This window comes from Sesamum indicum, linkage group LG6, assembly GCF_026168435.1.
Source record: "Sesamum indicum cultivar Baizhima isolate 11 linkage group LG6, ASM2616843v1, whole genome shotgun sequence".
NCBI lineage: Eukaryota > Viridiplantae > Streptophyta > Magnoliopsida > Lamiales > Pedaliaceae > Sesamum > Sesamum indicum.
In genome coordinates, this window is record NC_142662.1 from 27111847 (window position 1) to 27122654 (window position 10808).

Sequence of the window (10808 nt, forward strand, 5' to 3'; positions counted from 1 at the left end):
GTAAAATTAACCCTATATTTAATTCGAATTGTTTTATAGGAAAAAATAAAAAACAAATATATGTGCATACATAAAAAAAAAAAAAATAGTTAAAAAATGATCGAAAGAGAAATAGGTTGTATGGAATATCTAAACTTTCATCATCGTTTAGTATATTCAACAATATGTACCACATCTATTAAGTTATGGGTGAATAGTAATTTATCCATATGTGATTGAAAATGATTACACTACATTTTCTATGAAAAAATTATAGTAATTTACCCCCGTATACTTTTTGAGATGAATCAATTTGCTACATTTTAAAAATCATAGAGGGTAAATTATTGTATTTTAAAAAATATAAGAAAGTAAATCACTATTTATTTTTTCATAAGGGGGTAATTTCTTCATTTACGATATCACAAGGGGGTTGCTTGCATTTTTTCCTATAAATTATTGAGTAACATTGTATTAATGACTTTATTAATAGTCATCCATTATTCCTACAATATTTCTGGTTTTTCATAAGTAAGCTCGTTATTTTTGTTTTGCAGCTAAAGACGTGATATCAATTCATAATATTTTGCGAATTTTATTTCTCAATATTATTGTTGCAAAACTATATTAGAGACATGTAATGTAGATAATATTTTCTTTAGTATATTTTTATCCGTAATTATTTCACCATACAGTCTTAATCGAGGAGTAATTCTGAAAAACCCAAAATTATAATCAAACACATATATATTTGAAATCCAAAACATCAGATCGATGTATTCACATAAAAGATATTAAAATAATAAAAAGAGAAATAGTAATTATAAAAATATTATAAACGTTGGGCCTACTTTCGTACATTCATCAACACGTGCAAAACTGATTTATGTGAGCTATTATTAAGTAACATTGTGTTAACGACTTCATTAATACTTTATATTTAATAAAATCAAAACGTTTAAAATATAATTTGATACCATTAAATTTCATTCACTATTCCTACATTACGTTTTTCTTTTATATATATATATATATATATATCTATGTATACATAGCTCGAGAATACCGGAAAAAAGCTAATAAAAAATATTTAATAAATTTGAATATCAAAGTTAGGACCCACAATGTCAGTTCTTGTTGGCGACTTCTGTCTGCTTTGGTGCCGTTGATTATGCGTCGTCAATGGTCTTTCCCTTTATTTTTTAGTTCATATTTTCTACGGCTCTATATGTATATATATATAATCAGAGAAGCGTGTATAGTTACTTGTCCATGCATTTGATTGTTTTTGGTGAACAAAAATTTCTATTCTACTCCATTCACAGATTTACATCATCTCTTGCACTTCCACTCGTTCATTCACACATAAAAAGGACAAAGAAAGCAACTTGGGAACTGTCAATAAATGGATGGTGGAATATCAACTCCATAAAAGCGTGGTTCACTTCTCGGCCAGTTCCATTTCTTCCACTTCACTTCGTTTCTTGAATCATCGGAAAACCCGAGTACCGATTCAAACCCCAGGTAATAAATGACTGTATTTATAGTCAAATCTTTTATTATTTTCTTCTTGCAGCAGCCATGTATAGTGCTACGTGTTTGTTCATGAACACCGTGTGTCTTTTCCTTGTTTAAGGTTTATGTTACTTTCTTCTGGATTTTTTTTAAAGGTGAAATTGCAGTCTTTTTCTCTATGGGTTTATTACTTTGATCTTATGCATGATAATGATTGATTTGCTCTTGGCCGGCCTGTCGTCTCCCTTTTTCTATTTTGCAAAATCTTGCTGCCTTTTTGCTTGAAATCTTATTCTTTATTCATCCAAATAAGTAGAAAAAAGGCATCTTTGTGTTTTTTTATACCTGTTGGCTGAGTCCCACTGCTTTCTCTACATGATTTGTGAAAAAGCAAGTTTCTTGAATTTTTTGAACTTTTGACCCATTGTTGCTCAAGCCGACAAGGCAAATTTTGTTAATTACTTGGGTTTTTTCATTGAGATTTTGTTTTCGTTTTTATTGCTTTATTCATGATGTACGGGTCTGTTCATCTGTTTGTTTGTTTGTATTCTTTTAAATAAATGAATGACAATAATAAATTCATTTGATGTATCTTTGATTCTGACTTGTTTGTCACCTTCAATATGCACGTACAGTTTGAATACTGTCTGAAATAAGTTTGCGATGTTACAACTCATGCTAATCTGTCGTCGTCAATAATTGGGCCTAGTTATTTTGTGAGTACTGATGATCATGTTCGTCGGTGATGACTGGATGCTCTTTTTCATTTCCAGAGAGTAAGAAATGAAGATTGGTGGAGATACAGAATAGAAGAGGTGATCCAATTTTGACATTGGATTTTGTTGCAAAACATGTCATCATCTTCTTGGATTACCACGCTTTCCTGCTCTGCATCTGTGGTGCAATCATCAAACAGCTCAGCTTCTGCTGCTATTCAATGGCTAAGATTCATTTTCCTCTCCCCATGCCCTCAAAGAGTGCTTTTATCTTCTGTGGACATTCTTTTCTTGGTTGTTATGCTGGGATTTGCTATTCAGAAGCTGTGTTCAAGGTTCAATTCAAACGGGCATCGACGTTCGGAGATTAATGATCCTCTGATTGGTAACAAGAGGGAACTTGTTATAACCAGTTACTGGTTTAAGCTTACTCTCACGGTGACTGGAGTTGTAGCGGCCTTGTCGACTGTTTTATGCATTCTGGCTTTTGTCGGGACTGCTGAGTTTCCATGGAATACTGTAGATGGTTTGTACTGGTTGTTTCAGGCAATTACTAATGCAGTGATTGCTGTACTGATTGTTCATGAGAAGAGATTTAAAGCAACAATACATCCATTGACTCTTCGAATTTATTGGATTATGGAGTTTGTTGTTTTAGCTTTGTTCTTCACTTCAGGGCTTGTACGTTTGATATCTTTTCAAGAAGCTGGCGTTGAGTTGAGATTGGTTGACATTGGTTCAATCATCGTGTTCGCTTTGTGGATTGTTCTACTTGTTGCTGCAATTAAAGGGACCACTGGGGTTCAAGTCGTAGGGAACTCTGAAGCAGTGATGGATTCAGAGACCATTTATGAATCTCTTTTGGATAAATCCAATGTGACTGGATATGCTTCAGCCTCTATTATTTCTAAAGCGTTTTGGTTTTGGATGAATCCCCTTCTGAAGAAAGGTTACAATTCGCCCCTCAAGACCGAAGATGTGCCTTCCCTTTCACCGGAGCACAGAGCGGAAAGAATGTCGCAGCTATTCCAGAATAATTGGCCTAAGCCTGAGGAAAACTCAAAGCACCCTGTTGTGAAAACATTAGTCCGATGTTTCTGGAAGCAGCTTGCTTTCACTGCTTTTCTTGCGATTGTGAGGTTGTCTGTCTTGTACGTTGGGCCGACGCTAATCCAACGGTTTGTTAATTTTACATCCGGAGAGAGGAGTTCACTTTACGAGGGATACTACCTTGTGCTGATTCTGTTGGTGGCCAAATTTGTCGAAGTTTTGAGCTCCCACCAATTTAACTTCCACACGCAGAAACTTGGAATGCTTATTCGTTCCACTCTCATTACGTCCTTGTATAAAAAGGGGCTAAGGCTATCTGGCTCAGCTAGGCAAGCTCATGGAGTCGGGCAAATTGTGAACTACATGGCCGTGGATGCTCAACAGCTCTCTGATATGATGTTGCAGCTACATTTCTTATGGCTTATGCCGTTGCAGATTATTGTGGCTTTAGTTATCCTTTACCAGTATCTCGGAAGTTCCACACTTGCAGCTTTCGCCGGACTTGCATTAGTAATCGCGTTTGTGGCTTTTCGTACAAAGAAAAACAACAGATACCAGTTTAACATCATGAAGAACCGTGATTCAAGAATGAAAGCAACAAATGAGATGCTTAGCTACATGCGGGTAATCAAGTTCCAGGCTTGGGAAGAACACTTCAACAAGAGAATTCAATCATTCCGTGAAACAGAATACGGATGGTTGACCAAATTCATGTATTCGGTGTCTGCAAATATCATAGTGCTGTGGAGCACGCCTGCTCTTATTGCTACAATTACATTTGGAAGCGCCATCCTGTTTCGTTTCCCTCTTTCTGTCGCTTCGGTCTTCACGGCAACCTCACTGTTAAAGATGTTGCAGGAGCCGATAAGGACTTTCCCGCAGTCGATGATCTCACTTTCACAGGCAATAATATCTCTTGAGAGGCTGGATAGATTCATGACTAGCAAAGAGTTGGTGGATAATTCGGTGGAGCGGGTTGTAGGCTGTGACGGAGACACTGCTGTGGAAGTAAAAGATGGGAGTTTTAGCTGGGACGATGAAAATGATGAAGAAGTATTGAAAAACTTGAACTTTGAGATAAGGAAAGGGGAACTTGCAGCAATAGTCGGGACTGTAGGATCAGGGAAGTCTTCCCTTCTGGCAGCAATTCTTGGTGAGATGAAGAAATTATCAGGAAAGGTATAGCATTTTAGTTTTGGATTCTCAGAACTTTCTTACTATTAATTTTAGCTTTGTCATTTGAGTCCTTTGTGTTATCAGTAAATGCGACTGACTATTGTAAATCAACCATTTTCCTGCATGCAGGTCAGAGTATGTGGTAGCACTGCCTACGTTGCCCAAACATCATGGATTCAGAACGGAACCATACAAGAAAATGTACTGTTTGGTTTGCCGATGAACAGAGAGAAATACAAAGAAGTTATCAGGGTTTGCTGTTTGGAGAAAGACTTGGAAATGATGGAGTTTGGGGATCAAACTGAGATTGGGGAGCGTGGTATCAACCTCAGTGGTGGCCAGAAGCAGAGAATTCAACTCGCAAGAGCAGTTTATCAGGATTGTGATATTTATCTACTCGATGATGTGTTTAGTGCTGTTGATGCTCACACTGGATCAGAAATATTCAAGGTGACCGATATTTACAATATCAATGGGATTGGAAATGTTTTTTCAGTATCTTAAATGCTATAAAATAATCCAACATTTAATGTTTGATTGTCCACAAAAAAAATCTTCTAACTACTCTTCTGCAGGAATGTGTTAGAGGAGTTCTCAGAGACAAGACAATTATGCTTGTTACCCACCAAGTTGACTTCTTGCATAATGTGGATCAGATCCTAGTATGTGGAAAGCTTTTCAGTTCTCAATATCAATATCTATATTCAAGTAATGTATTTTAATATTTCGTACTCGATTTTTGTTTCTTGAAACCAGGTCATGAGAGAAGGGATGATTGTTCAATCTGGGAAGTACAATAGCCTACTCGATTCTGGCATGGATTTCAAAGCTTTAGTAACGGCCCACGAAGCTTCTATGGAACTCGTCGATGTTGAGACAGCAGAGAACAAAACTTCCCCGACTATATCTACTCAAAAATCTTTTAAACGGGGAGAGGAAAATGGTGAAAATAATTCTCAAGAAAGATCCGAGCCTAACAGGGGAAGTTCTAAGCTTATTAAGGAAGAGCAAAGAGAAACAGGGAAAGTCAGCTTGAGTGTTTACAAGTTATATTGCACCGAGTCTTTTGGATGGTTTGGCGTAGTGGCTATTATGTTCTTCTCCCTTGCATGGCAAGGGACTTTAATGTCGAGTGACTATTGGTTGGCATATGAAACTTCAGAAAAACGTGCAGCTTCGTTCAACCCTTCGCTGTTCATCGAAGTATATGCCATCATTTCAGTAGTTGCCTTTGTACTAGTTCTTATAAGAACCATTTTAGCTGCAGTTATGGGACTAAAGACCTCTCAGATTTTTTTTGGACAAATTCTCCACAGCATTCTGCATGCTCCTATGTCGTTCTTCGATACCACGCCTTCAGGAAGAATTCTAACTCGGGTAAGGATTAGTGAAAGAGATACGTTTTCATGTGGACAAGTATCCAGAACTTATGATATTTTTTTATTTGTGCAGGCATCAACTGATCAGACAAATGTCGATATCTTGATTCCTTTCTTTATGAGCATTACTGTCTCAATGTACATTACTCTGCTGAGCATTATCATTATCACATGCCAATATGCTTGGCCGACCGTGATCCTCTTGATTCCGCTTGGTTGGCTTAATGTCTGGTATCGGGTATGGATTTCTTCCTGCAGTTGAATGTTTCTTCTCTCATTTTCGTGCAATGATGAATTTTTAAAAACATCTGAGTCCAAACCAGAATCTACTTCTTGTTTTCAGGGGTATTATCTTTCTACATCCCGTGAATTGACCCGATTAGATTCCATCACAAAGGCACCCGTTATTCATCATTTCTCGGAGAGCATCACAGGAGTTATGACAATTCGATGTTTCAGGAAGCAAGAAAGTTTCTCCCAGGAGAATGTGAATCGTGTAAACGCAAATCTGCGCATGGATTTCCACAATAATGGATCCAATGAGTGGTTGGGATTTCGTCTAGAATTAATCGGAAGCTTCATCCTCTGCATGTCTGCGATGTTTATGATAGTTTTACCTAGCAATATCATCAAACCAGGTGCGTATCTTACCTCAAATCTAGAACACAAAAGACGTCTCGTTTTCTTCTGGTTTCTGTCATTATTTTGAGGTGAATTTGACCTCAAGGGAACTGACCTAGCTTGAATTCTCCAGAGAATGTTGGATTAGCTCTCTCATATGGATTGTCCCTCAATTCTGTGCTATACTGGGCCATATACATGAGCTGCTTTTTGGAAAATAAGATGGTTTCCGTCGAGAGGATAAAACAGTTCACAGTGATACCATCTGAAGCAGAATGGAGGAAAAAGGACTTCCTTCCTCCGCCTAATTGGCCGACCCATGGAAACGTTGAGCTGAAAAATTTGCAGGCAAGTTACTCTGGCTTGATTGCCCTCATTTGCTGTCATTTTAGCATGAAACACACTTCAACATAGAGATACCATTAAATTCTTGGATAAACTGATGTTTGGATTCTTGGACGAACAGGTTAGATACCGTCCGGATACTCCTCTAGTTCTTAAAGGGATTACTCTCAGCATAACCGGGGGTAAGAAGATTGGTGTTGTTGGTCGTACAGGTGGTGGGAAATCAACTCTGATCCAGGTTTTGTTTAGACTGGTGGAGCCCTCAGGAGGAAAGATAATCATCGATGGGATTGATATTTCAGCATTAGGCCTTCACGATCTCAGGTCTCGCTTTGGCATCATTCCTCAAGAGCCTGTTCTCTTTGAAGGAACGGTGCGAAGCAACATTGACCCCACTGGTCTGTACTCAGACGACGAAATATGGAAGGTAGTTTTTGCTATTCTCACTAAAGACAGTCTCCTCCTAATGCTTGCTATCCTTTATCACAACATATATTTGCAATCTTTTTTGCCAAAGAAATAATAGGAACTTTTCTGGTATTATGTAGAGCTTGGAGCGATGCCAACTTAAGGACGTAGTGGCAGCAAAACCGGGGAAACTCGACTCAGCTGGTATACTTTTTTCCTATGTTTTAGCCTACAACTGGTGGTTGCTATAGTAAATTGTAGGGAAAAAATCGGAAACTTCTGGTCACTTGTTTGTTCGATTCTTTTAGTGATTGATAATGGTGATAACTGGAGCGTGGGCCAGAGGCAGCTTCTGTGTTTAGGAAGAGTAATGCTGAAAAGAAGCCGACTTTTGTTTTTGGACGAAGCAACTGCATCGGTTGATTCATATACCGATGGAGTGATCCAGAAAATCATAAGGGAGGACTGTGCAGCCTGCACTATTATAAGCATTGCCCACAGGATACCGACGGTGATGGACTGTGACAGAGTGTTGGTCATAGATGCAGGTGCGTGCTCCATTTCTTGTCTTTCATTTGATTTCTCAGTAAATGCATAACTCAGATGTTAGAAAAGCATGACGGCTCACTCTTCTCTTAGCAATATATAGCAATATAGATAATTGTACGCAAATTAAGGTAGACAACACTCACCAGTTAAAAAAACCTCACATTTTCGGGGTATATGTAATGTTGAGTCAAGCTCTACACTAAGTTTTTCCGACTGTTCTCATACATTTAATTGGTTAAAGGCATTTTACTCCCTGTGTATGACAAATCCAGCTCTGAGGCGTTCTTTTGCCACATTTATCTTATCAGGGGGGGTTGCTATTTTCCTTATCACATGGATTTCTTTTTAACCTTAAACATAACACAGGGGGGTAAAATGCTTTTAACCCTACATTTAACTAATGTTCACATTTTCATCTACAAACAGGAAGGGCAAAAGAATTCGACAGCCCATCTCACTTGCTCGAGAGGCCCTCCCTCTTCGGGGCATTGGTTCAGGAGTACGCCAACCGATCATCAGAACTTTGAGCGGAGCAGTCATTCTGTTGGACAAACCAAAACATATGAGGCATTTTGTAAACTTGACATAGTAATGTCATGATAAATTCCCATCAATCATAATGTTCTGATGGCATAATTGGCCTTATTCTTTGGAGGGAGGAAGAAGGGTTTGCAAGATAAACCTGCGGCGTCCTGAAAAGGATAGGTGGAGTCGAGGTTGTAATAGTTCAATAAGTAGAAAATAAGCTCCAAAATTTGTATTGGAATTACAAGATATTTGTAGTTCATAATTCTTGATATGTGCTATAGATCATTAACAGTAGTTGAATGATTTCTTGCATGCTGATCTTAATTTGGGAATAATGGTTTTTGAGGATTTGTCATTGAGAAGCAACACTTTGTAAAGCAAATGAGACAAGAAAGAACAGTAAAACCGTAAAAAGGATCAAAAGTTACAAAATTACCATATCCAGTTTCAATTTACTGTGCTTTTTTAATATGGCTGAGACTAACATAAAAATTAAGGGTGAATAATAATTTCTTTCTTGTGATATTAAAAAAGAGCACATTACTCCTTATGAAAAAATTATAGCAATTTACCCCCCTATACTTTTTATAATAAAGCAATTTACCTACTTATATAGGGAGGTAAATTGCTTTATTTTTAAAAAGGGGATAAATTTTGTATTTTAAAAAAATAGGGAGGTAAATCGCTATTTGTTTTTTCATAAGGGGGCAATTTGCTTATTTGCAGATATTACAAGGGGGTTGTTTTCCTCTCTATTTTTTTTTAATAAAAGCATGATTGTATAAAAGTTAAAGTGAAAAAAATAAATTAAAGTTAGAATGTACCTGGAATTTTACCAATATGCTGTAAAAGTAGATAGAACAAAAATATTATTTTTAACGATAAGATGATAAATTTTTATCTAAAGCATTTACAAGCAACCCCTTGACCATCAAATGAAGACCTTATTAGCACTCTATTCTCTTCTCTGCATATATGTCTACTTTTAAGAAGAAAGCGTTGCTTCGAAATAACGACCCTACCCATGAGTGGGAAAAATTGGTACTAGGGTTTAGCGATTTCTTGGAAAACAATGAATCGGGACAAATATCTTACTCTTAAACCCTAGCCCTTTTCTTGAAAGCCCTAAAATTTGGGAGCGAGCGAGGGAGTAATACAATGGGTGGTTCAAGGAGAAAGTACAAGCGATCGAAGCCGAAAGTACGAGTCGGATTGCCGAAGAAAAATCCTCACATATTCAAGCCGGCATTCAATCTTCCTCCGAAATTGAAATCTCTTCTGGACCCCCTTTCGCAATGGGATGAGAAGGCCAGCGTCATCGAGAATTACAAGTCATTCGGCGTTGTTTCGAATCCCAATTTCCTAGGCGTACGGTCCCGTACACCTCACATCGTCGAGAGTGATGCTCTCCAGGTGCCTCCCTCTGGGGACGGCGTCGTATCTGAGTTCGAGCCTATTGAAAGCGGCAGCGACCTCGAAGAAGATGGTCAGTTTTCTGCTCTTTTGGTTGATTTGTTTATTTCTTTCTTCTTTAAATTGGCATCGTAGCAATAGTTTGAAGTCGGTTTATTCAGTGTGACAATGCCTCCATTTGTGGTATTCTTTCTGACTTGATTATGTTTTTGGGTGCAAATACGCCGGCGTGCGTCAGTGTTTTGTGTTTCTGTAAATGTAGAACTCAGTAATTTCTGTTTCAACTAAAACAAAGTGTTTTTTCGATGTTGAATTTTACAAGTTGTCAGTGGAATTTGTACTTCTTCTTTCTGCTTTAGTTGCCACTTCACAAGTATTAACATCAAGTTTTATTTGGAGCAATGTAGACTTAAAATCAGCTCTAGGAAAGAAGCGGACTGATGGCAAACACACGCCCCTTCAACCACTTACAGCCATGCAACGGATTCATGTAGGCTGCCTGGTGGAGAAATACGGGGATGATTATCAGGTGCATTGAACGAGTGGAATTGTTTTATCTATAATTTGTGGAGTTTGTTTATTTTAGCTAACGAATTCAATGATTTGCAGAGCATGTTCATGGATACCAAACTGAACAAGATGCAACATTCAGTAGCAACACTTGAGAAACTATGCAAACGTTATCATATGCACAAAGATAAAAACCCCTTGATTGTGGGATCTTGAAAGCGATTGATTCAAACAAGAAAATACGCTGCTGGTTGTGCAGCTGTGAACTCAGCCTCTATCTCATCAACTCTTCTAGTTGCTGGTTTCAGTTGATCAGATTCTCATGTGTAATCTTTATAATTTTGTTACTGATGATTTGAATTACTGAAATAGTATATGTTCTTAGATTAGTGGTTAACTTTCGTGTCCTTGTGATCTGTGCTCTGTGGATGTTGGCATTCACACGCCTGGTAATTGAAAATTTATGGTGTACTTTTCCTAAGTTAGGGGCTTAAAGAACTCGATGTCAATGTTCTAATGTTATTCATGGGGGCGTAAGAATTAGCTCAAAGTATCATTCTTTTCTTTTGGCTAGTTCAAAGTATTACATCATTGATTGAAAAAACGTAAAATTGTTTAG

The 10808-nt window shown here is 37.7% G+C and overlaps 2 protein-coding genes across 3 annotated transcripts; both read left to right on the forward strand.

Moving 5' to 3' along the window:
- Window positions 1–1229: 1229 nt before the first annotated feature.
- ABCC4 (multidrug resistance-associated protein 4) lies at window positions 1230–8569 on the forward strand. 2 transcript variants are annotated; one of them, XM_011081374.3, is made up of 12 exons: window positions 1230–1503; window positions 2268–4439; window positions 4566–4886; window positions 5012–5098; window positions 5193–5813; window positions 5889–6053; window positions 6159–6453; window positions 6570–6784; window positions 6903–7208; window positions 7330–7393; window positions 7498–7737; window positions 8165–8569. In XM_011081374.3, exons 2-12 carry the CDS (start codon window positions 2346–2348, stop codon window positions 8263–8265), a joined length of 4509 nt encoding a protein of 1502 aa, XP_011079676.1. In that variant the 5' UTR covers window positions 1230–1503; window positions 2268–2345; the 3' UTR covers window positions 8266–8569. The 2 variants fall into 2 exon arrangements, with proteins under 2 accessions (XP_011079676.1, XP_088738403.1); XM_088882277.1 differs by lacking the exon at window positions 1230–1503 and adding an exon at window positions 1563–1649.
- A 704-nt stretch (window positions 8570–9273) lies between these two features.
- On the forward strand, window positions 9274–10670 carry LOC105163135 (nucleolar-like protein). Its single transcript, XM_011081373.3, has 3 exons — window positions 9274–9752; window positions 10087–10208; window positions 10289–10670. Exons 1-3 carry the CDS (start codon window positions 9425–9427, stop codon window positions 10403–10405), a joined length of 567 nt encoding a protein of 188 aa, XP_011079675.1. The 5' UTR covers window positions 9274–9424; the 3' UTR covers window positions 10406–10670.
- The last annotated feature ends 138 nt before the right edge of the window (window positions 10671–10808 follow it).

Bases quoted from the DNA above. Each gene is read 5' to 3' on its own strand.
- ABCC4 (XM_011081374.3), top strand. From the start codon at position 2,346: ATGTCATCATCTTCTTGGATTACCACGCTTTCCTGCTCTGCATCTGTG. The intron at 7,209-7,329 runs GTAGTTTTTGCT...GGTATTATGTAG, and splicing joins CAGACGACGAAATATGGAAG to AGCTTGGAGCGATGCCAACT. The intron at 7,738-8,164 runs GTGCGTGCTCCA...ATCTACAAACAG, and splicing joins AGTGTTGGTCATAGATGCAG to GAAGGGCAAAAGAATTCGAC.
- LOC105163135 (XM_011081373.3), top strand. From the start codon at position 9,425: ATGGGTGGTTCAAGGAGAAAGTACAAGCGATCGAAGCCGAAAGTACGA. The intron at 9,753-10,086 runs GTCAGTTTTCTG...GGAGCAATGTAG, and splicing joins CAGCGACCTCGAAGAAGATG to ACTTAAAATCAGCTCTAGGA. The intron at 10,209-10,288 runs GTGCATTGAACG...AATGATTTGCAG, and splicing joins AATACGGGGATGATTATCAG to AGCATGTTCATGGATACCAA.